This window comes from Sus scrofa, chromosome 6 (genome assembly GCF_000003025.6).
Source record: "Sus scrofa isolate TJ Tabasco breed Duroc chromosome 6, Sscrofa11.1, whole genome shotgun sequence".
Taxonomy (NCBI): Eukaryota; Metazoa; Chordata; class Mammalia; order Artiodactyla; family Suidae; genus Sus; species Sus scrofa.
Window position 1 is genome coordinate 37,060,753 of NC_010448.4, and position 26,352 is coordinate 37,087,104.

At 37.0% G+C, this 26,352-nt stretch overlaps 1 protein-coding gene across 6 annotated transcripts in view; it reads right to left on the reverse strand.

The window, feature by feature from the left end:
* PHKB (phosphorylase kinase regulatory subunit beta) overlaps positions 1-26,352 on the reverse strand; it is a 199,208-nt gene that overhangs the window by 66,329 nt on the left and 106,527 nt on the right. For all 6 annotated transcript variants that reach the window (XM_021094236.1, XM_013998279.2, XM_013998278.2 and 3 more), the window contains one exon: positions 16,461-16,555. In XM_021094236.1, the coding sequence (XP_020949895.1) occupies positions 16,461-16,555 (95 nt within the window). The remainder of the gene's footprint in view (positions 1-16,460; positions 16,556-26,352) is intronic.

A 26,352-nucleotide genomic window follows, 5' to 3' on the forward strand; every position in this document is an offset into this window, starting at 1 on the left:
CACATCCTCTTGGATACTAGTCAGGTTCATTACCACTGAGCCACAATGGGAACTCTTGCCTTATCATTTTTAATGTGTTACTGAATAGTTTTTTCTTTCTTTAACACCATGTGTCAAAAGTGCATTTTCACCATGGTATATATGGCTCACCAATCCACACTTCAGGGTGGGTTCCAGTCTTGGCCATGTACTTGTGTGACCTTGTACATATCACTTCTCTTTGAATCTGAGTTTACTGCTCTATAAAATGAGCAAGATGCTTTTGATAACCTTAATATTCTCTCAATACCCTTTTTCTTTCTTTTTTTAGGGTTGCACCTGTGGCATACGGAAGTTCCCAGGCTAGGGGTTGAATTGGGGCTGCAGGTGCTTGCGTATGCCACAGCCACAGCAATGTGGGATCTGAGCTGCACCCGTGACCTACGCCTCAGCCTGCAGCAACGCTGGGTCCTTAACCCAGTGAGTGAGGCCAGCGATTGAACCGGCATCCTCATGGATACTAGTTGGATTCTTAACCCACTGAATCACCAGGGCAACTCCATTGATATACTTTTTATATTCTACCATGTATGTGAGGTATAGACAATAAAAATAATTATGTGGCAAGTGATTTTGACCTTTATCAGTGAAACAAGAAGGAATCAACTCCTCTCTCTTACAGAGCTTTACAGCTTATGTAGATACATTTGATTAAAAGAATAAAATATTCCCAAATCTAGCCTAAGGCTTATAACAATATATTTGGATCAAGTGTGTCTTAGGGAAAGAAAGCTTCTAGAAAGTGGTTTGCATTTTTATGCTTTTTATGTAAGTGTGAACTTAAATTATTTTCCTTATAATCTCTTGCTTTATTTTCATTAGCTATTGAATACTATGAAGATACAAAATATTTCATTTAGGAAAAGAAAAGCATTGAGTACGTAGAGACTTTTTAATGAAAAGCAACTGAGCCACATCAACAATCTGAAAAATACTGCAATGTTGCAGTAAACATTAAATCCTAGTTGGCTCTTATTAGGTTAAACTTCTAGAATAGAAATTACTAAAGGGTATACAGTACAGTAAACTTGAAATAGCCAAAAGAAAAAACATTACATAGACATTTAAAATACTTTACAGAAATAACATGAAAAATAACTATGGCAGTATAAACAAGTGTTAGTGAAAGCAAAACTGAATATCCAATAAGGCTATGATAACATAATAAGAAAGCCTATGCATAGTAATAGCCAAAATGTTGAAAATATGTTTCTCTCCATTGTCATTAATGAGGATTTTTCTCATCCTCATTAGCGACAAAGTAATATTATTTATAAATAAGTTATAAGAGATAAAATAAACACAGCAGTAATATTTATTTAGGTCTTATAATGTGTCAGATATTTTGCTAAGAGGTTTACATACACTATTACCATTTAATTACATATGACCACCATGAGTTAGGAAGTATTATCCCTATTTAATAGATGAAGAGAGTGAGGCTTCAAGAGATGAATTAAATTGTCCAAGGTCACAAAGTTAATAAGTAGGAGAAACTGGTTTTATAGCTAGGCCTGCGTGATGCAAAGCCACTATACTATACCACCCTCTTACAAACAAAAATTTATTACATATTTATGTAGTATTCTTTAATTTTCAGGAAAATAATTCGTGCAAAATTTTATGCACCTATATTTTTAGAAAACAAAGTACGAAAGCCCCTTTTCTTCATTAATTTGAAAAATGAGAGACCAACAGTGTATACGTTTTTAGCTCAGATCTATATAAATATGTACATGATTTGGTAAATAAGTACTGACTTTCATCCTAAATTTAGGACTTTTGCAGCCCGGAAAAAAAGCTCTTGTGACTAAAAAGCACTCTTTTCATATTAGCCTTTTCTCCAAAGACTGACTGTCAAAGTAGATCAATCCATTTTAATTGGCACCTTAAATGTGCTAGTCTATTTCTCAGATTCAAAGCTTGAGTGTCACTGAAAATGATAAATGTGAAAGTGAATTATCTCAAGGGTGCTTCAACACACATGATCTGCTCTATGATGATGATGATGCTGTGAATGTAAAATAACTGCCTCAAGTAACTAACCAAAAATACTTATATTATATTCAGTACAATGGCAAAAATACCTGAATGCTCTAAGGACCTCATGAGAAAAAACCACTCCTTGGGGAGGAGGGCTCCCAAAGCCCCAGTTCTCTGGTTGGCAGCTCCTTGTAAGATGCATCCTTACATAAGAGGGGGTTAGAAGAAAAACCAAGGATGGGATTTTCTTCAAAGATCAACAGACTTTTAAAAACTGTTGGTAGATTCAAAATAAGGGGGGGAAAAAGGAAGTAGGGAAGTCTCAGGTAAATTCATAAATTATTTACATTTATGAATAAACAGGATTCCTTTCTCAGAGTAAAATGCCAGGAGTATAAGTGGGTACAGTGGGTTTAGCCAGAACAGGGGCACACATTCAGATCTGTAGTAGATTCATTAAAACAATACTAGCTCCTAGTATTCCTTGCACATCTTTACTCTGGACAATAAACCTTGTTTTCTTGCTTGGATTTATTTTTTATCTTACATATCAGCCATGACAATTTAGAAGTCTTCATCTTGTAAATGAAATATTTCATTATATATCATGCCCCTTATTAGAACTTTTACCTTAAACAAGTTCAGCGGGTTAATTAGAATGATGTTATTATATTGGTTTAAGCTCTTTTTTTTCTTTTTTTCTTTGCTTCAAATTTAACTTTTCTCACTTCTGGCATTTAATTTTCTCTGGCTCGCATATAAATACTAGTTGATAGGAGACTTTCATTTCCCTTGAAGACTGCAGACAGAATTCTGAAGAGAATCTCTATATAGCTGTGGCATAGGCAGGCTAGGCTTTCAGAAGCATTTTTGATGCCTTGACTATTTTATCCTGTTTTGTTATGATAATCGTAAGAACTTCTGTTCAGCACTCAAATTCATTCCCGTGCTTGTAGATAAATTTGGCTTTTCGGTCTTACCCAAATACTGTCTTTGCCAAGCTAATGAAGTAGAGTTTTAAAAATCCTTTAAGTAGAAATTATGTCTCAAACTGGTTAAACAATTTCAGAGCATTAGAATGAACAAATAAAACCGAGCCTCATGCAAAATTTCCTTAGGTCATCTAAGATTAATAAACCTTTAAAAACTGTGAACAGACTGAAACAAGAATATAAAAAAGTGAAGGAGGTATAAATCTATTTTCTAGGACTGCTATATAACGAATCTACTAAATTAGGAGAGGCTTATAACCTGTCTTGGACTGCAGCAAACTCACTTCCTGAACAGATGGTCTCCCACCATTTAATCACTCTTTAACTCCCTACAATCTGGCTTCTGGGCACACTATCCACTAAAATCACTCAAAGGTTACCAATAACCTAGATCATGGAAGCCAGCAACAAAAGTGCTAAGAGGAGATTCACGAATCAAAGCCAGCTAAGTCATTTTATAGATTAGAGAACTACACTCCATAAATGTTAGGAGACCTTCCCCAGATTACACAGCAGGTGAACCATGCAAGGTGTAAACACTAGCACCTGAGTTTTTGCCAGTGCTGTGCTGTTCCCCCCAGCTAACTAGGTAGCCAGCCTTCCGGAACCACTGCCTCAAAGTCATGATTCTTCACACTTTCGATCCAGTGACATTGCTTTACCTTCTTGCTAGATTCTTTTGTCCTGCCCGTCCTTGAACACCTCTCTATTCCATCTGGCCAAGAACTGAGCCCCTTGCCTAGCTTTCCCAAACAGTCTGTTCTCATAGTATCAATTTCCATCAGGAGCCACTGTGCAAAGGCAACATGACCTTGTAAACTTTTCTTTCCATCAACTGCTGGGCACCTCAATTAACTACCATATCTGCATTGAACCTGATGCTTGTAAGCCAGGAGCTGTTCTAAGCCCTTTACCTGTACTAACTCATTTAAATCTTCATCAACTCTGAGGCATTATTCTGATTTTACATGCTAGGAAACTAAGGCACACAGAGGTTAATCAATTTATTTAAGCTCGGATTCAAACCCATACAGTGCCTCCAGAGGCTGTGCTCTTTACTGTTCTGCTAGGCAGAAGGTCCTGCTATATGAAATCTCTATTTGTATTCTTGAATATTAAAACATAATTTTCATATCAGAGTGTTTTTTCCTGTGACTTTTCCTTTGGTATTAGAATGGCCTATTTATGTAAAAATTCTGTGGCATTCAACATCTATTTCAAGAAACAAGTTCAATTTTTTGCAAATTGTTTTAAAAATGAAGAAAAGAAATCCAATTCCTGGCTAGTCTTATGCTATTGCCTGTTAAACATGTTAGTTTCAGACAGAATCCTGCCAATGTTTAAAAAGATATTAAGTTTGTTTTCCTATTGAACCAGGAATCTTCTGTATGTTGATTACAATTAACATTTCAAAATAAAGTCCACTGTAAATCAACTCTAATGGAAAAAATAAACATCGTAAGATAAAAATAAAGAACAAAATAAAGTCCATTTGCTATAGGACTCCAGAAAGCCCCCAGTTGCTATAAAAGGATATCCTCTTTAGGGTCATCCTATCCCCTGTGGAAAACTGTAATGCAATGACTAAGTGAAATGTATGTACATGGTCAGCTGCTTACAGGTTCTTCCAAATATGAATGAGCAGCAAAGACTGGAAACAAAGAGATTTCAAGCGACCTATCCCACATTAACATGGCAGAGGTTCTGCAGTGTGAACAGTATAAGCCTCATTCACAGATAAATAGCAGGTAGTCAGCACCAAAATTACCTAGGCAACAGAAAATGATGGACCCCTAATGGGAAAAAGTTAGGGTGAAAGAAGAAGGGGGTAAATACTCATATAAAGAAGCTTGTGAGCCTCTGAAAAGCGTTCTCCTTTGGATAAGAAGGAAATCCCTAATAAAATCACTAATCGTTAGACTTGTGGTCTTGGTCTTATCCCAGGGCTAACCAGGGAAGAAGAAAATAAACAATTAGACCCTTTTAACATGATAAATGTTAGATATAATGGCTTCCAGCATATTTTGTATTGATGTAACATCTTTCCACTTAATTTATCTTTTTCTTTGGTTTCTTTTTTTTTAGGGCCCCACCTGCAGCATATGGAGGTTCCCAGGCTATGGGATTGAATTGGAGCTGTAGCCGCTGGCCGACGCCTGGGCCACAGCAACAAGGGATCGGAGCTGCGTCTGCGACTTACACCACAGCTCATGGCAATGCAGGATCCTTAACCCACTGAGCAAGGCCCGGGATCGAACCCACATCCTCATGAATACCAGTCAGATTTGTTTCCACTGAGCCACGATGGGAACTCCTCCACTTAATTTTTCAAATCATTTCCACAGTCCTCTCAGTGTCCTAAGGCACAGGGGAAGCTATTTTTCTGTGACGTGATATTGAGCCAGGCTGTTCAGGAAGAAAACTAGCTCCTCTAGTAACTTCTTCAGGCCATTATGAAATTCACTGCTTCTGTGTTTGACGTCCATTTCTTCTTTTCTTCTTCAGTTAAAACCTTTATTCTACCACCTGACAACTGTGTGACCTTGGAAAAATTACTAAATCTCACATTATCTATCTGTAAAATGGGGATAATATTTATTTCAGAAAAGTGTTAAAATCAAACACAATAAATATAAAATAGCTTTTACAGTGCCTATAAACATCAGAGGCACAATCAATAGTGGTTTTCTATTTCTCTCACTTCCTTCCTCTAGCCTGCCAAATACCAAACTAGACTGATAGAAGATAAAGAAGAGTGAGACATGTTCCCTACTCTGAAGGACCTGCTGAGAGGCGTGCATGTAAACCAACAATTACAACAGTCTTGTAACATGGCATACACAAAGGACTATAGGAAAGCAGTAATGGCACAGCATCTAAACCCACAAGACTTGTTTTCAGGGATTAATTTTTAAGCTGATTGGATAATATGAACTTTTGTGTCATTTATCTTTTTCAAATCAAGCAGACATAGGAAAGTAGATGTAAATGAAGCAGGCATTGGTACCTTATTACAAGAATAAAGGGCAGGAGTCCCCATTGTGGCTCAGCGGTTAATGAACCCTACTAGCATCCATGAGGACGCAAGTTCAATCCCTAGCCTTGCTCAGTGGGTTAAGGATCTGGTGTTGCCGTGAGCTGTGGTGTAGGTCGCAGATGTGGCTGGGATCCTGCATTGCTGTGGCTGTGGCATAGACCAGTGGTTTCTGCTCTGACTGGACCCCTAGCCTAGGAACCTCCACATGCTGTGGGTGCGGCCCTAAAAAGACTAAAAAAAAGAATAAAGGGCAGATTAACAGTTTGGTGTAAATTATTTTCTTTCACGTGTTCCTTTACCAGACAATTGGAATAATTTTGGCATTAAATTTATTTGGTTTGCATCTACTTGGGGCTATCAATGAACTGTTCAATGAACATCTACTTTGCTCAATTCCCAGCATTAGGTTCATCAACCATGATCTGAAGAAGCATAGAGGGTGGCTGGAGAAAAAGATACTTATGAGAAACAATGAGTTAAGACTCAAGCATGGGGAGTGAAGCCTGGGTTTCCAGTTCTAGAGTGGCTTGAGCACATATACTCAATTCACATTCCTCTCCAGACTCTAGAGAAATGACCATATAGATGCTTAAAAAAAAAGTACTAAAGTCATAGCAATAAAGAGAAAAAGAAAGCAAGCCATCAAATAAGACATTTCAGCACATTTCTAGATGGCAAATAGAAGTGCCTTAGTGAATAAAGTAGAGCAAGGCTAAACAACTAAACTCTGAATAACCAAACTCTACCACTTAAAGTATCCCCATGATGCTGCCACAGGTTTGGGAGCTGATGCACAAGAGAGAGGGGCCCCGGAGAGGTACCTGGCTTGCAGTACAATGGAGGGCAGATGGGAGAAATGGGGCATGAGAGAGAACTGATTAAAGGCCACAGTGGCTGGCCAGAGGCCCACACAGGGAACCACAGCCAGCAATAAAACACAGCTTTTCTCTTAATATATTGAATAAGTCGGCTGGGGTGAGTTAACGCCTCTAGTGTTGGCAACAGCTTCCTCAAAATACAACCCTTCAAATTCTGGCATTTGGCAAGGGTAACAAGGTCTTCTTCGTTTCCCACCAGATTCTTGAGAGACAATACTCCCAATCTTATCTTCCTCACCTCATGTTGGGATCAGGGGTGGGGCAGTGGGAGAAGACCACTTAATACACTGAGAATAGTCAGACCACCTATCACCTAATAAATGATTGAATCAATGAAGATCACCAAGTATGTGACAAAAAAAAAAAAACCAACAGGAAGAAAGAGAAACACCCACATTAATCAAATAAAAAAATTACCTTGGATACTACACTTAGTCAAATAAGCCAAACATAGAAAGGCAAATATTGCAGGATTCCACTTATCTGAGGTGCCTTAAATAGAGAGATTCATAGAGACAGAAAGTAGAATAGAGGTTACGAGGAAATGGAGGAATGTGAGTAAAAGGAGTCATTGTTCAAAGGGTACAGAGTTTTTGTTGCAGAAAACAAAAAAGTTTGGGGTATAGATAGGAGTGATGGTTATATAAATACTGCAAATGTATTTATTGCCAGTGAATTGTACACTAATGAATGGTTAAAAGGATACATATCAAGTAATGCATATTTCACCACAATAATAAAAAAGAAAAACATCACTCAGGAAATTCAACAAATGGTGTTGTGACAACTGGACGGCCACATGCAAAGAATGGAACTAAACACCTACCACACACCATATACAAAAATTAACTCAAAATGGACGACAGACCTACATGATAAAGCTAAACCTATAGAATTCTTAGAAGAAAACATAGGCATAAATCTTTGTGACTCTGGATTAGACAATGGTTTCTTAGATATGACATGACAAGCAAAGCAACCAAACAAAAAATAATAATAAAATAGACTTCATCAAAATAGAAAACACTTGTGCTTCAAATGACACCATCAAGAAATTGGAATGATAGCTCACCAAATGGGAGAAAATATTTGCAAATCACAGAGGGGATTCATATACAGAACACATAAAGAACTCTTACAACACAGTAATAAAAAGACAAAGAACTCAATTTAAAAAATGACCACAGTATCTTAACAAACATTTGCCTCCAACAAACACATGAAAAGATGCTGAATGACATCAGTAACTGGAGTAACCACGGAAAAAAGATCAAAATCACAAGGATATACCACTTCTTACACACAGAATGGCTATAATCATTGACAAGGAGGTAGAGAAATTGGAACCCTCATACACTATTGGTAGTAGGGGTGCAAAATGGTGCAATCACTTTGAAAAACAGCCTGCAATTCTTCAAAATGCTAAACATAGAGTTAGTATATGACTCAGCAATTCTACTGTATCCAAGAAAAATGAAAATGTATCCACAAAAACCTGTACACAAAATTTCACAGCAACATTAGTCACAATAGCCAAAAAGTGGAAACAACCCAAATGTCCATTACCAGATGAATGGATAAATAAAATGTGGTATAGACATGCAATGGAATGTTAGTCATGCATAGAAAGGAATGAAGTACCAATACATGTTAACAACATTGATGAACTTTGAAAACATTATGCGAACTGAAAAAAGCCAGTCACAAAATACCACATTATGAAAACACTTATATGATACAGCCCCAATAGGAAAATCCATATAGACAAGAAGTACATTAGTAGTTACCTAGGGCTGGTGTGGAAAGAGAGAAAAAGATTGAGGAAAGTGAAGAAAGACTGTTAAAAAGTACTGGATTTCTTTTGGAGGTCATGAAAATTTTCTAAAATTGACCGTGGTGAATATACTAAAAAGTACTGAATTATATACTTTAAGTTAGTGATTTATATAGGTTGTACATTACATCTCCAGAAAGCTTTTATTAAAAAATAGATGCTCAAAATATGATAGCAGATATTACTGTAAAAATTACTCTGGAGGGAAAAAAAAGACTATTCGAGGAACAGACTTCTTTTTACTCACAGAAAGATTTACGAAGATAACTTACCCATGAAAAAAAGGGCAAGAAGGGACAAGATGCCTGTACTCAGTTTCCCCTCCAGCTCAAAAAATACAATGATTTATCCTGGAAATAATTAAATGGATAATGGGTAAAGGACTTAGAGAGCTGGAAAGAAGGCAATAGACTCGCCACCTAAAAACAAACCTCAGAACCTGAAGAATGGAAATGTGGTGAGATTCATATGATCCCACACACACTGGGCTGAGCACCAGAGAGATCTGCAGCCTGAAACAACAGGCATAGATTAAAAAAAAAAAAAAAAAAAAGAAAGGAAAAAAAAAAGAAAGAAAAAAAGAAAAGAAAGAAAGAGAAGAAAACACAAAAGCAATAAAAGTCTGTTCTCTCTGGCCAAAAGACTGGGAAGCAGGAACCACAACAGTGACCAAGTGGGGAGACCCAATCCTAGCTCCTCCACTGAGGTGCTAGCTGGCCAATCAGTCTTCAGCAGCTTTAAAGTCCTAGTGGGTCCATCTAACCTTTGCTTTACAATCAGGTCACCTTGTGGGCCAACATGACTGCAGCATCAGCAAAGAAGCCCCAGTGAAGTATCTTGACTCCTGCTCCAAAAATTAGGCCTCAGTGGGCTACCAATTCACCTATGGTAGCAGCAGTAAGGGTCCAAGGGCCATCCCAAGTCCCATTTCACAACAGCATAACATCATGGAGTTTTGATCAGCCTACAGCAGCAGTTTCACAGCAAGGAAAAGCCTACCCAACTCCTGGGAAGCCAGTAAGTGAGCTGATTCACCTGCATCAGCTGATTTTGTTATCTCCTGGCTTTCCACCTCATGGCTTAAAGAGACTTAGGCTAAAATAAATGGAATATTATCTGTAGAAGAACACATATTCGATTTGACAAGGGACTGCTCATCTGAAACTATGGCGGCCAGAGGAAGTACACAATAATTCTTAGTGCTGAAAGAAAACTGTCAATCAGGAATTCTGTATCTAACAAAAGTATCCTTCAGGAATGAAAGGGAAATAGACATTAACAAACAAAGGAAAACTAAGAATTTCATTGCTAATGACCTATTCATAAGTAAAGTCTAAAGAAAGCTATGCAAACAGAATGAAATGATAACAGAAGAAGACAGGGACATTCCGAAAGGAAAGAACAATGAAATGTAGAAACTGAAATAACCACAGTGGACTATCTTTTACCTCATGACTTTCTTTAATCAAATTTTATGGCTGAGGAGTTCTCATCATGGCACAGCAGAAATGAATCCGACTAGGGACCATGAGATTGCAGGTTCGATCCCTGGCCTTGCTCCGTGGGTTAAGATTCCGGCCTTGCCGTGAGCTGTGGTGTAGGTTACAGACATGGCTCGGATTCGGCATTGCTGTGGCTGTGGCGTAGGCTGGCGGCTACGGCTCTGATTAGACCCCTAGCCTGGGAACCTCCATATGCCAAGGAAGCGGCCCTAGAAAAGGCAGAAAAAGACAAAAAAAAAAAAAAAAAATGTTATGGTTGAAGCAAAATTTTTCATACCATCTGATGTACTGCTTAATGAACACAGAGAAATAACTTAAGAAATTATGTTTAAAAAGTGAAAATGGGGGAGTTCACTTGTGGTGCAGTTAAGGATCCAGTGTTCACAAGTGCTGTGGCTCAGATAAATGCTGAAGCACAGGTTTGATCCCTTGCCCAAGAACTTCCGCATAACACAGGCATGACCAAAAAAAGTGAAAATGGGAAAGAAAACTAAACGGAAGGAATGTTTCTACACTCATTCAAGGTGTAAAATATATCAACAGACTTGGTGTGTACATGGTAATTCCTAGAGGAAAATGTAAGAAAGCAATATACCAAAAAATATTATAAATAAATAAAAATGAAATTCTAAAATATTCAAATAACCCATAAGATGTCCTTCAATAGGCAAATGGTTAAACGATGGTATTGTCATACTATAAATACTACTCAGCAATAAAAAGGAACAAATTTGATACATGAAAAACCTGGATTGAACTCACAGGCATTATGCTGAGTGAAAAAAAGACATTCCTCAAAGGTTATACGATGTGTTCTCCCATTTATAGAACATTTGTGAAATAACAAAACTATAAAAATGGAAGACAGATGAGTGGTCCCCGGGGGTTAAGGAAGGGTGTGAGGAAGGAGATTTGTTATAAAGGGGTAACACAAGGAAAATGTTGCAATTAAGTATCATGATGGTGATGGTAGTACTTACAAAAAGCTACACATTGTATGGAATTGGAGACACACACACACACACAAATTAATACTGGTAAAATCTGAATAAACTCCATGGATTATACCAACGCCAATTTTCTGCTTTTCACATTATATGATAGTTATACAAGGTGTTAACAGTGGCCTGTCTGGGCATTTCGCTGCAATTTCTTATGGAGCTGTACTATTTAAAAATAAAAAGTTAGAACAATTTTTTATTCAATTGATATCTCAATTTTTTTACCCTCTAAATTTATAATAATTGTGACAATGCTCTTAAAAAACCAGGAAGCTATGAAAAGGATAATCAGAAAACAAAAACGAGCCATTAGACATTAAAATATGACTTTGAAAAAAAGTTCAATAAAAGAGCTGCAACAAAAAGTAAAGGAAGATATCCTGAATGTAGAGAACAAACAAAAACCCAAAACAAACAAAAATACCAAAGAATCAGAAGCCATTTGAAAAAAAGGAAGAGATTCAAAGGATCATTCTAGTAGGCTTAAAATCTGATTAACAAAAGATCTTCAGTAGAAAGAATAAAGAAAATAAAGGAAGAGTTCTGGTTGTGGCTCAGCAGAAATGAATCTGACTAGTACCCATGAGGACACAGACTCTATCCCTGGCCTGGAACTATCTCTCAGTGGGTTGAGGATCCGGCGCTGCCGTAAGCTGTAGTGTAGGTCACAGACGTGGCTGGGATCTGCCTGTGGGTACGCCAGGCACCTACAGCGCTGATTTGACCTGGGAACCTCCATATCCCACAGGTGCAGCTCTAAAAAGACAAACAAAAGAAAAGGAAAGGAAAGGAAAGGAAAGGAAAGGAAAGGAAAGGAAAGGAAAGGAAAGGAAAGGAAAGGAAAGGAAAGGAAAGCAAGGCAAGGAAATTATTAAAGAAATAATTGAAGAAAAATTTCCACAGCTGCAGAAAGTCACAAATGAAAAGGGCCCACCAAATACAACCAGAATGAAAACAAAACTTGTGAAATTTTAGAACACCAAAAATAAAGACAAGTTCCCCAAAATGTTACTGTATTACATTGTTTAAAATTATAAAGGTGATAAATAAAAGAATTAAAAATAACTATTAAATACTGAGAGGTTAAGGAGTTCCCATTGTGGCTCAGAGAAAACGAACTAGTACCCACGAGGTTAGATCCCTGGCTCTGGAGAGTGGGTTAAGGATCCGGTGTTGCTGCAGCTAGTGCTTGGATCTGACCCCTGGCCGGGGAACCTCATGTGCTGTGGGTGGCCCAAAAAGAAAAAAAGAAAAAATCAAGTCATTCAAGACCATGTGTTCTCAAGCCCCAGGAGGACAGACTGGAGACAGAGAGATTATTTAAACTATGCCATCGAGTAGTAATGAAATCTGAGTGGTACATGGAAGCAGGGATACATATGAAGGGATCTGCCGTGAAGGCAGAGCCAATACAATAATCACGTGAATATTAGAGCTACTGACTGGCATGAGAAGGGGCTACTGAAGATGGTGTTCTTATCCAAGATAAGGACTATGGAAAGAAGAGCAGCTTTGAAGAGAGAATATAAATTTGGTATTAGAAATGTTTGGTTTCATTTTTCTTTCAAACCACTTTATTGAGATATGATTGTCATACGAAAAATCTGTACATATTTAATGTACACAACTCAGTGGGTTGGCGTTAAGTATACATCCAGAAATCCTAGATTTGTGGGGAGATGATCACCAGGTAGCTGGAAATTCAAGTTTAAATATTAGGTAAGAGATCAGGATTAGAGAAAGATTTAGGGATACCCGGATAAATCCACTATTTCCCATGACATATCTTCCTCCCACATGTATCTTCAAGCACATTCAAACATTCAAGTTAAACACTGAGGACCTCCTATACAATAGGTGTTAGGGTACTTATGATAAATAATGAAATCTATAAAAATGAATAAAAGCATGGTCTCTGGTCTCCAATAACTTACATTCGAAGGTCTCCAGATGTTTTCTTGTTTTGTTTTATTTTGGTTTGGTCAAAATCTCACAAAACTATAAAGCATGTTCCCTACTGCTTGCAGCACTTTTCTTTCTACTCCTCTAAACATTATTTATAAAAGGAGACTTGTTTTATTCTCTAAGTAACATCAAGAGAAAATAGCACTTTTCTAGTGAGAGAAGTGAGAAGGGTCATCTCAGATGATCCGTACTTTTCCAACCTCAGTCTTAGCTTTAGGTACAAAAGTAGTTCCCTTTTCCTAAAATTAACTTGCTGATATTAAGAAAACCAAGAGCTCTCAATTCAGTCCTCAATGTTTTGTATTTGTAATGTTCTAATAGCCCTACGCGTATTTGAAGGAGAGGACCTTTCTACAGTCCGGGGGCACTCCCTGCCTTCTGGATTCTAGAAACTTCCTTCCACCATAATCTTTCTGTGAAGGAATAAGTTGATTCAGTAGGCCTGGGTTATTCAAACCCTGAAAATGCCCAAGAAAGGCATGTTTTCGGGATGGGTCCTTGTCTGGCTTCTTGGAATATTCTGTCAGATAAGAGTGTATCTGCACACCTGAGGCTTTGGGCCATACTATACCAGTTTGTCCAGATGGTTTATGGTAACAATGTGATTTACGGTGAACATCTGCTTTTTCTCTGGGGAGGGGAAGAGCGTGAATAACCAAGGTCAGTCGTGCAGGTGCTACATGCTTGATCCCAATAAAAACCCTGGACACTCGAGCCTGAGCAAGCTTCTCTGGCTGGCAACACTTCATGTGTTGTCATACCTCACTGCTGGGTAACTGTATCTCACATGACTCCACTGGGAGAGAGCTCTTGGAAGCTTGTGCCTGGTTTCCTCAGGACTTGCCTCGTGTGCCTTCACTAATTTTATCCTGTATCCTTTTCCTAGAATAAACTGTAAGTGTAAGTATAACAACTTCTGAGTTCTGTGCGGCCTAGTGAATCCACCGAGGCTGAGGGTGGTCATGGGGACACCTGATACACCTTTGGAAGTCAAGGATTTTTCTGGCTTTCGGGAAATGTCTCAGCTTTACTACTCTATTTTTTTCTGACATTTGGCAGGATTTAAAGTACCTGGTCAATCCCCACAGATCTGTACGATGTGACCTGGTCATTCATGACTGAGAGGCCACTGACCCAGCATTTCAAGCAGAGGGCCATGTCTGACCTCTGTATTTCATCGAGCCATGTCATCCAGCCCCAACAATGGACGTGGGCAAGAGAAAGTGGCAATGACACCTCACCATTTTATATCACAACCAAGATGACAGCAGAGTTAGGCAATAACACCTCCCAGTAAGTTTTTTCTGCCAAACTTTCCTATCATTTCCCTCTCAGAAACTGTACACAACTCTACACAGATGTAATTCCCACATGGCTGCAGGTGAGAAGCCCCTGTGCAGAGCCTAGAAAAGGTTCTTCGCTAGGATATGGTGCCACCTGGGAAGCATGCCACAGGTAATTTAGTTGCAACATTAGAAAATGATTTCAATAGAAAAAATACACCGAGAGTAAATTCTCTATAAAATTCACTCTCACTCACTTGCACTCGGACAAGCTTTCCTGAGTGAGAGAGAATGAACTGCAAGTATGTTGCATGTCAGAAACTGTACGTAACCCATCCCCCTCCTTTTATGTCAAGCATGAAGGAAATGTTTAAATTGCTGATTTCGTTAGCCATGCGCTTTGATATTCTCTCGTTTCTGCCCCTACATTTCAAATCTGTGACCAATGAGGTCACCTTATTTTCTAGGAAAAGCCTTTGAGATTTGAGAAGTGGGTGACACATGTGAAATGCTATGTAAATGATACACACTAGTCTTAAAATGGCTCAGAGTCACAGCACTGGGTAATATGAAGTTAAATATATTCCTATGTTACCATTTCTTCAAGTGAAATTACCTGTCTCCAATACGGACAGAATGTATACTTATGCTGCACAGAGATGAATGGTAGATAAAGGCCAAATCTCTGCCTCATATGGGAACTAATAAGCCAGTGGTAAAATTTTTATCACATATTAACATAGGGATTTTATGTTCCTGAGAAAATCTTCACATTTATTTACAAGTCTCCCAAAAAGTTTCTCATCTATAAACCTCTCAGAGTAACTACACGTTGGGTTGAGGACCAACAAAAAGGAGAAACAGTATGATAGAACCTACTAATGAGGCTGGTTTGGCTCTTCCTTTCTCTCACTAAAACAATCATTTATTTGTATTTGTGTGTGTGTGTTACACGCATATTTGTAAAGTGAAAAGAGCATTTCAATTTTGTAAGCATATTTTCTGTAAGTGCTGATGCTATTCTTATTAAATAAATTCTAACTGCTTGGAATCCCAGGCACACACACAGGCTCATTCCCTTTCTCCTCAGGCAGTTTCCACAATACACAACATTTTCATTTTGACAGTCCTCATTACTGGTATCATTTAATACTTGAGGGTTTGCTCAAGTTAACATCAATCTTGCTGATCCTGCAAACACTTATTCTGTTGTCACAACACAGTCTGAATCTATAGCTATTACATATAAAAAAATTTAAAACTATTCTTTCACCCAACATGTCACCAAGAACTACGAACAACTCCTGTCAATCAATCAGACACAGCACTGGATAGATCAAGCCCAGGGCCTTTCACAGGACCCCATTCCCATAAGTAATAGTTCTGTCTCATCTGTCCTTGTGCTACGTGTACATACTGCATCTTCTTAAAGACATGTGACATCTTTCACTTAACCACTGTGACAGTGAAGATGTTTAGCCTGAGACATCTTGTTGGACAGATCTGATTCCTTGTTAACAAATAGTCCTTTTCCACAGGTAAATCTTAACTAACCTAAAGACAGAAAAGCATTGCCTTCAGAATGCACAATAAAAACCCATTAAGAATAAAATTTTGGAGTTCCCATCATGGTGCAATGGAAATGAATCCGACTAGGAACCATAAGGTTGTGGGTTTGATCCCAGGCCTCACTCAGTGGGTTAAGGATTCAGCATTGCTGTGAGCTGTGGTATAGGTCGCAGATGTGGCTCGGATCCTGCGTTGCTGTGGCTGTGGTGTAGGCCAGCAGCTGCAGCTCTGATTAGACCCCTAGCCTGGGAATCTCCATATGCCATGGTGCGGCCCTACAAAGACAAAAAACCCAATAAAATAAAATAAAATAAAATTTCTTCTTCAATTAGGCTTTAAATATCTGGATGAGTCTAAATTACAAAATAACTCTTTACCTGATTGGAAAACCTCATGCTCACATTACGCTGATTCTGTAGTGGGATATAACGCTGAACAGGATCAATGTCTTTAGGACTGATTAATTCATCAGCTGAAAAAAAGAAATGACATGATCAAAAATGCATCTGAACAACACTGTAAACCAATTAAACCTAACAGATGTAACAAGAGCAGAATATACATCCTTCTCAATGTGCATGGAACATCTTTCATATGCTATGCCATAAAATAAGCAGCAATAAATTTAAAAGGATTAAAATCATACAAAGTATATACTTTGACCATGACACAAGGAAATTAGAAATTAATAACAGAGAGAAGTTTTAGAAATGTACAAATATACTGAAATTAAACAACACATTCCTACATAACCAATACCAGTGAGTCAGGAAAAAAAATCAGAAGAGGAATTAGAAAATATTTTCTAATGTACCTTCTGATGAGATGATTGAAGAAGACACAACATACCAAAACTTAGGAGACATAGGTAAAGCAATGCTCAGAGGGAAATTCATAGCTATAAATGTGTATATTAAAATTGAAAATTCTTGGAGTTCTTGCTGTGGTGCAGTGGGTTGAGGATCTGACTGTAGTGGCTCAGGTCATTGCAGAGGTGTGGGTTCAATCTCTGGCCGAGTGCAGTGGGTTAAAGATCCAGCATTGCTGCAGCTGTGGTGTAGGTCACAGATTTGATCCTTGGCCCAGGAACTTTCATATACCATAGGTGTGGCTGGGAAAAAAAAAAAAAAAAAAAAACACACACACAAACAGAAACAACCCCCCAAAACACAGAAAATTCAAAAGCCAATAACTTATACTCCACACAAGACACCAGATGAAAAAGAGCAAACTAAATAAAAAACAGGCATGAGGAAGGTAATTAGAGTGAAAAACTAATGGAAGAGACTATAGAAAAATAATATAGAAAATAAATGAAAACAAGTAGATCTTAAAAACTCAGTAGCTGGCAAACCTTTAGCTAGACTGACCAAGAAAAAATGAAAGAAGACTCAAATTACTAACCCAGGAATGAAACTAGGAACATTACCACTGATCTTAAGGATTATAAGAGAATGCTCTGAACAAATTTTTGTCAACAATTTCACTAACCTAGACATGGACAAATTCCTAGAACTATATACATTACCAAAACTTACTCATGGCGGAATAGAAAATATGAACAGATATATAACAAGTAGTGACTGAAACTTTCTACACACACACACACACAAATCTATGTCCAGGACCAGGTGATTTCATTGATGAATTCTACCACATAATTAAAGATGAAAAATCCATTTTTCACAAAATTTTCCAAAAAATAGCAGAGGGAACACTTCTCAATTCATTCTATGAGGCCAGTATTACCCTAATGCCAAAATCAAAGACATCACAAAGAAAGAAAATCAAAATCACAAAATCAAAATCTCTTCTGAATACAGGCACAGAACTCCTCAGCAAAAATACTAGCAAACTAAATCCAGCAACATATAAAAATGATTATACACCATGACCAAATGGACTCAGCCCACAAATGCAAGAATGGCTTAACATCACAAAATCAATTGTTGTAATACTCCACCTCGACTGAAAAAGGACATTAAAAACTAAAGATCATCTCATTAGACACAGAAAACCTCTTCACAAAATTTAATGTCCTTTCATGATAAAAAAAACATTAAAAAAAAAACCAGGGGTAAACAGGAACTTCCTCCACCTGATAAAGGGCATCTATAAAAAACCCCTGGCTAATGTCATAGTCAGTGCTAAAAGATGGAATGCTTTGCCCCAAAGATCAGGAACTATGACAATGATGTCTGCTCTTGCCACTTCTATTCAACATTGTATTGGCGGTTCCAGTCAGAGAAATTATTAGATAAGAAAAAGTAATAAAAGGGATCCAGCTTGATAGGAAGAAGCTATAGTACTTATGACAATATGGTATTGGCATAAAGACAGATATCAGTGGAATATAATTGAGAGTCCAGAAATAAATCCTTACTTTAGGTCAACTGATTTTTGACAAGGGTGTCAAAACAATTCAATAGGAAAAAAAATTAGATATTTCCCCCACAAAAAAGTACTGGGATAAATGAATATCCAAATGCAAAAGAATGAAGTTGGGCTTCTTCCTCACACCACCTAAAAAAATTAATGCAAAATAGATCAAAAAGTTAAATGTAAGAGCTAAAAATATAAAACTGTTAGAAGAAAATATGAGTAAATCATTATGACCTTGCATTTAACAAAATTATAATATCAAAATATAACAAAAGAAAAAATGAGATAAATTGATAAATTGGATTTCTGTCAAAATTATAACCTTTTATGTCTCAAAGGACACCACCAAGAGAGCAAAATGTGCACAGAATGGTAGAAAATATTTGCAAATCACATACCTTATAAGAGACTTGTATCTTAAACATATAAAGAATTCTTACAACTTAATTATAAAAAGACAAATAACCCAATTTAAAAATGGCCACAGTCTCTGAATAAATATTTCTCCAAAGAAGATATATAAATTACCAATAAGCACATGAAAAGATATTCAACATTAGTCATTTGGAAAATGCTTATTAAATCAAATAATAACACCTCATATCCATTAGAATGGCTAATATTAAAAAACAGATAAGAATAAACGTTTGGTGTCTCCATCATGGCTTAGCAGTTAATGAACCTGACTAGTATCCATGAGGAGGTGGGTTTGATCCCTGGCCTTGTTCAGTGGGTTAAGGATCTGGCATTGCTGTGAGCTGTGGTGTAGGTTGCAGACACGGCTTAGATCCCACATTGCTGTGGCATAGGCCAGCAGCTGTAGCTCCGATTTGACCCCTAGCCTGAGAACCTCCATATGCCATGGGTGTGGCCCTATAAAGACAAAAGACAAAAAAAAAAAAAAAAAAGAATAAAGGTTGGAAAGGACATAGAAAAATTACACTCCCCATATATTGCTGGTTGGAGGGAAAAATGGTACAGCCACTTTGGAAAATAGTCTAGAATTGCTCCAAATGTTAACCTCAGAGTTACCATATGACTCAGCAATTCCACCCCCATATTATACCCAAGGGAGATGAAAACATACGTCAAACAACAGCTTGCTCATGAAAGTATATAGCAGCATTATTCATAATAGCTAAAGCAACAACCCAAATGTCCATCACCTGATGAATGGATAAATTAAAGGTGGCATATCCACATAATGGAATGTTATTCTACCATAAAAAGGAATAAAGTGCTAGTACCTGGATGAATGCTGAAGACAGGCTGAGTGAAAAAAGTCAGTCATAAAGGCCATACATTTTATCACTTGAGGCATGGAAAATGTCCAGAAGAGGCAAATACATAGAAATAAAAAGTATATTAATGATTGTTTAGTGCGAGGTGGAAGGGTGAAATGATTAAGGGTAAGTGGGAGTGAGTGACTGCTAAAGGGTATAGGTTTTTTGGTGGTGGAGTGATGAAAACTATTCTAAAATTGATTATGGTTATGGCTGCACAACACTGTGAATATGCTAAAAACCACTGAATTCTAAACTTTAAATAGATGAAAGGTATAATTTTAGCTCAATAAAGTTGTTCTAAAAATAAAGTGTTTGCATTCTCAAGGAAGAAAACCATTTCATTGAGGGAAGACAAAGTGTTTCCCAATGCTAACTTCTAAGAGCTTTCTGAGATGGAACATTTCTTATGGGGCACGGACCAGCATGTGGGCAATGTCTTCAACTGCTGTTGTACTGTAAACACAGAAGCCCTTTCCATGTGGTAGTTCCATGTGGTGACTTTGGATAAAATCCCAGGATACAACAGGAAGGCAATTTAGAATGTTTGGGAGGGGAAGGTGGGAAGAAAGTACTAAGTCAGTCACACCTCAGAGAAACCCACTGACACCTGAAGCTCACTGTAGCAGAGATAATCCCTGGGCCAGGATGTGACTATGTCTGGAAGGGGCAGCCATGGGAAATACTGAAATGTAATTCTGCATAACCTCTTTGGAGTGCAAGTTAGCAGTATCTATGCAAATTTAAAGCAAGCATACCTCTTTTTTTTTTTTTCCAAGCATACCTCTTGACCCAGCACTTATACATTTTAAAGTTGTCTTAGTTGTGCTTAGGCTTGTGAAAGTTAACTGTATAATAAAAAAAAAAAAACAAAAAAAACCAACTTCTCCTAAAGTGAGTCCACATGCTTTCATTTTTACTGCACTTAGGCTATGAAAATGTGTTCATTTCATTCCTGATCTTCAGTTCTATACTGATCATGTAAAAACATGATGAGTTGTATACAAATTCACCTAAGAATAACATTTACTAAAAAAAAAAAAAAAAAAAAAAATCAGACCCCATTTTCTTTTCTTTTTTAAAAATTTTTGATCATATATCATGGGACTAGAATAGAAGCAGCAAATAACCATGGCTCTTAACAGTTAATAAGACCAGACTCAAATGCCAGATTTATCAATTCCTGGTTGTGACTCTCATGAAAGTTACTTTAGCTTTCTTTCTCTTTCTTTTCTCTTTCTTTCCTTTCTTCTTTTAATAGAGCCAGAAGCTATTTTTTTCTCTTTAATTTTTAAAAATTTTATTAGAGTATAGTTGACATACAACGTTGTATTAGTTTCAGGAATACAGCAGAGTGAATCAGGATACACACACCTGTTTTTTTTCAGATTCTTTTCCCAGATAGGTTATTACAGAGTACTGAGTAGATTTTCCTGTGCTATATTATCTATTTATACTTACATATTTTATTTTATTATTTATTTTTTTAAAAAATTGTCAGAGTATAGTTGACATCCCATTTTCCACAGCTTTTTAGGTTACTCCCTTTTCAGGTAGTGAATACTTCTGAAAAACAGTGTACCAACTATATATATCAATAAATATTGTAAAAAAATTCTGAAAGAGCAGAGAGTCAACCACAAAAAATGCAAGTGAATTCTTTGCAGCTTTGGGGATGTTTCTCACTGTATTTCTATTCTGGGGCACATGTGCAATGCTATCTAATAGACAAAATCACCAAAGGTGTTATTAGTAACTCTTGGAAGAGGTCCTTCATAGTCATAAAAGTGATAATAATACATTAATAAGAAAATGAGGAAGGAACAGCAGCAGCACAGCCACAGAAGCCTCCATAGCTACTCCTGCCTCTGCAACAGCAGCCACTGCATTGCTTAGTGCTTATTATATTCCTGGCATTGTTTAAGCATGTCACGTGTATTAACCCTCACAACATCCTATCATCTTCTAGATAATGAAATGTAGACACTGAGTGGTTAAGCACTTGCACCTGTTAGGAACGGCCAGAGCTCATATTCAAACATGGTAGTGTCTCTCTGGAGTCTGGGCTCTTAACCACATACTAATCTTGCCCTTTAAAAACACTGCCATTCTATACAACAGATGGAGAAGATAACCAAGAGGAGAAGACAAGAAACACTTTAGATTGTTGGATATTATTTTTTTCCTATCCAATCAGGGAGCATATTAAAGAATATTCTTCTCTCTCTCTGAAAAAAAACGCACTTTTGCAAAATTTAAACCAAATCAACATGGGCTTGACTGTGGCAAATATCGACATGATTTCAATTTATTAATATTAGTTTAGCTTATGATGCCGGGTTGATTAGTATAGTGATAGTCTAAATAGCAGCAAATTATTTCCCTACCTCATTTGTCTGATCATTGAGATGTGAAAAAATTTTCACTACCAACAAGCATTTTACTTACATAATTAATGTTTCACTGTCATTCTATAGAAATGAAATTGTATTTTTATTATTTTGCTATTTATAAATGATGACAGGTAAATTAAGAAATCATATATCCTTGGAAAGCATAAATGCTAATGTATTAACAGTAATATGAATCAAACAGTTAACCAAATCTTTTGAAAAAGCTTATTTCTTTGCATTTCCTTCTCATTTCTCTCTTTGTACTACATCTGTAGATCTAGGTTGATGTACCAATTTATACCATCCATTCATCTATAACCCACAAGCTGTATGCTTTTTACACATGGTCATACCCTACTACCTAGCACAGCACCTGGCATACAGTAAGCACTCAAGAGAGTTATTGAATAAAATAATAAATTGGGGGGTTAACGAATCTGGATACATTAATTGCCATAACGGTAAAAGTGAAAAATACCTTAAAAGGTTAAGTTAATAGACATTTTTCTCCTACTGCACTTATTTTTATCATTCAGGAAGCAGAAATAGAGCTCTTCTTTTTTCTAATCCGATGGCACTGGTTTTCTGATGAACAGTGACAGACCTGAAAAAACTCATACCTGACCAACTATAGAACATTTAAAACCAAAATAAACAAACAGGGGAGTTCCTGTTGTGGCCCAGTGGTTAACGAATCTGACTAGGAACCATGAGGTTGCGGGTTCGATCCCTGGCTTCGCTCAGTGGGTTAAGGATCCGGCATTGCCGTGAGCTGTGGTGTAGGTTGCAGATGCGGCTTGGATCTCCACGTTGCTGTGGCTCTGGCGTAGGCCGGCGGCTAGAGCTCTGATTCAACCCCTAGCCTGGGAACCTCCATATGCCGCGGGAGCAGCCTTAGAAAAGGCAAAAAGACAAAGAAAAAAAAATAAAGAAACAAAGATCAAAGAGCACTGATTTTCTACATTTCACCATACAATACCAAACCTCAGAGATAATGGAGCATTTCTAAAAACAGGACAGCTATCTTTAAACCCTTAGAAGACAGATTAGGTTTATTAATATTTGCATTTTTATGCACACAAACATTTATGAAAAAAACCCTGGATTCACCTTAAACAAAAATTGTTGAGAGTAAAAAGAAAATATTGAAAAGAATTTTTGTTTCGTTAATGAAACGACAATTTAAAGGAAATTTAACAGAGCAAGTAATTTTTTTTTTAACCATGACACCAAAATTACATAGAATAAAATGGGTTTAGCAGATCATTAATGGGGCAAAATTGTGTGTTTCAAAGACTAACCAATTCTTAGCTTCAGTGACACATGTTAGTAATACACATATTAAGAAATGAGCTATGGAAAAAAAGAAAATGGAGATTCTCAACTTCATACATTATACCAAAAAATTCCAAATTTATATAATATTTAAACTCAACTGATTAATAAGAATGACCGATCTAGGTATATAAAGGTTTTAAATTTACTTCACCAAAAAATGGCACAAACAAAGTTTAGGGGCAAACAAACTAGGAAAACACAGAGAATGTCTTATGTACAGCTAATACATAAAACATTCATGTAGACTGATAAGAAAAACCATAAAAACCAAGGTTAAACGGGCAAAGCAAATAAGGAGACAACTCACAGAGGACACAGAAATTACTAAGAAATATGTTTTTAACGATCAGAATGTAGGTGAAAACAGGAAACAAATTAATATCCTAATAGGTTAGCAAAATTTTACTTTTAATGGTCATGCTTAATGCAACAGAGGTTTCAGGTGACACAATCATCGTGGAGACTGCTGAATAGAGCAATAAAATCTCTGGCAGTCATGGGCTGTGTGACCTTGGATGAATTGCTAAACTCTTCTGAGCCTCAGTTACAGCAAAGAAGTTAGGAGGATTACTTAGGACAATATTTGTAAAGGGCAGAGAACAGACTATGACACATTTTAAGGCAGGGATCATTTGGGGACAACAGTCTGACAATACATACATAGAGTCTTCTCAGATTTGAGGCAGTAATTGTTTTCATATTCAGTTTTACTCATACTTTTGAAGAAGGGATCGTAAATTTTTTTATACAAGTTTTCCAGCCCTAGTCATAATTCTGCTGAAAATTTTAATTTTGAGAAAGCCAGTCATTTATAAAACAAGCTAAAGGAAAAAATCTTCCTAGGTGAAGTTTTTAAAGTAATACTGTATTACATGAGCTCTCAAGATGTTTATAATGTCTGCTGCCTAGAAATCCTACTTTAGGTCACTAGCAATCCCATGGATATCATGAAAAGTATAAGAGTGCTCAGAAATGTCAGATGTCTTTCTGCTTGAAGGTTCCTGAAGTGTGACAGCTGGGAAATCTCTGAGCAACTATGATGTAGATACATATTTGTACACTCTGGTCTATTTATTTTAACTGATCACCACCAAAACTGTGTGCTCTACTGAGCAAGGTCTCAACTGCATTTGAATTCAACAGACTAATGAAAATCAAGACCTTGGTTTCTTATGTCCTCACACACACTGGGGAGCACTTGGTCACTGCCTTTAACCAGATATCCAGGCTTGATCAGTGGCTTTTATACTTGAGGCCAATTGACAAGAAATATCATCAATTAAATCAAATGCAAATGGACTTAACTTAGTTATAAACACTGGAATTAGGAAGCAGTATATCAGAATAACCATGTTAGTATGTATTTGTTTTATTTATTTATTTTTTTGTCTTTTTGCCTTTTCTAGGGCCGCTCCCACGGCAAATGGAGGTTCCCAGGCTAGGGGTCTAATCCGAGCTGTAGCCGCCGGCCTACACCAGACCACAGCAATGCCAAATTCAAGCCACGTCTGCAACCTACACCACAGCTCACGGCAATGCTGGATCCTTAACCCACTGAGCGAGACCAGGGATCGAACCCGCAACCTCATGGTTCCCAGTTGGATTTGTTAACCACTGAGCCGCGACGGGAACTCCAGTATGTATTTGTTTCAAAGTAAATACATTAGTATATTTTCTTATCAGTTAATCCTTATAACATAAAAATAAAGAAACTGATGATTGCAGAAATTAAGAAAATTAAAGTCACATAAGTAGTAAGTAGTGGAACGTGTTTTCAAGTCCTAAACTGTCTAAGTCCTAAGTTCATGGCCCCCAAACTCTTGATCTTTCCACTATAATCCAAGAAAAACATAAAGAAAAGAGAAAAAGGAAGAAAAACCAGGGAAGGAGGAGGGGAGGAAAAACATACTAATGTCAAAGAAATAATCTATAACATATGGTTACAAGTTTGTTGGGTGTTAAAATCATTTAAAATAGAGTCTTGGAGTTCCTGCTATGGTGCAATGGGATTGGTGGCTTCTTTGCAGCACTAGAATGCAGGTTCGATCCCCAGCACAGTGGGTTAAAGGATCCAACACTGCTGCAGCTGCAGCACAGGTCATAATTATGGCTTGGATCTGATCCCTGGCCCTGGGAACTCATATGCATGGGGAAGCCATAAAAGAAAAAGAAAAAAAAAGAGTCTCTACTGGAAAACGAATTAAGTTCCAAACAATAACTTACTAAAGAATTTTAGGAACCCAGGAAATAAAGTTGGGAACTTCATATGTACCTAACATTTTTGCATACTTTGAAGTATTTCTATGTCTATTTATCACTTTAAAAGTCTCTGTTAATACTCCTAGGAAATGAAATAACACTCATCCTCAAAATTCTTCATGAAATTCAAAAAATTTTTCTTTCACCTGAATATTTTGGGAGTTTGTGTGCATTGGAGAGAAAGTTGTAGTTAATTAAAATTGCTCAATAATTCAAGTTTCATCAAAAAAAACATGCCTCTTAATGTTTATTAATAATGTTTTCAAAGTATCTAGCCTAAAAAACTTCTTCTATTCATCTATCTTAAGTTATCCAGTATGTAAAAGTTCCACTTTAATGAGTTGAGATCTCACAGTAATACCTACATGAAGGTCATCACTATGAATGTCTCATGTAAAGGGTAAGGAAGTTTAGTTGCATTTTAAAAACTCACTGGCAAAAATGAATATGAATTTTAAGAAGTCTTATCCTTATGAGAATTCTCATATGGATGAATTCTTATTCATCCATATAAGAATACAGTAGTCCCCTCCATCCATGGTTTTACTTTCTGCACTTTCAGTTACCTGTGGTCATCACGGTCCAAAAATATTAAAGAGAAAATTCCAGAAATA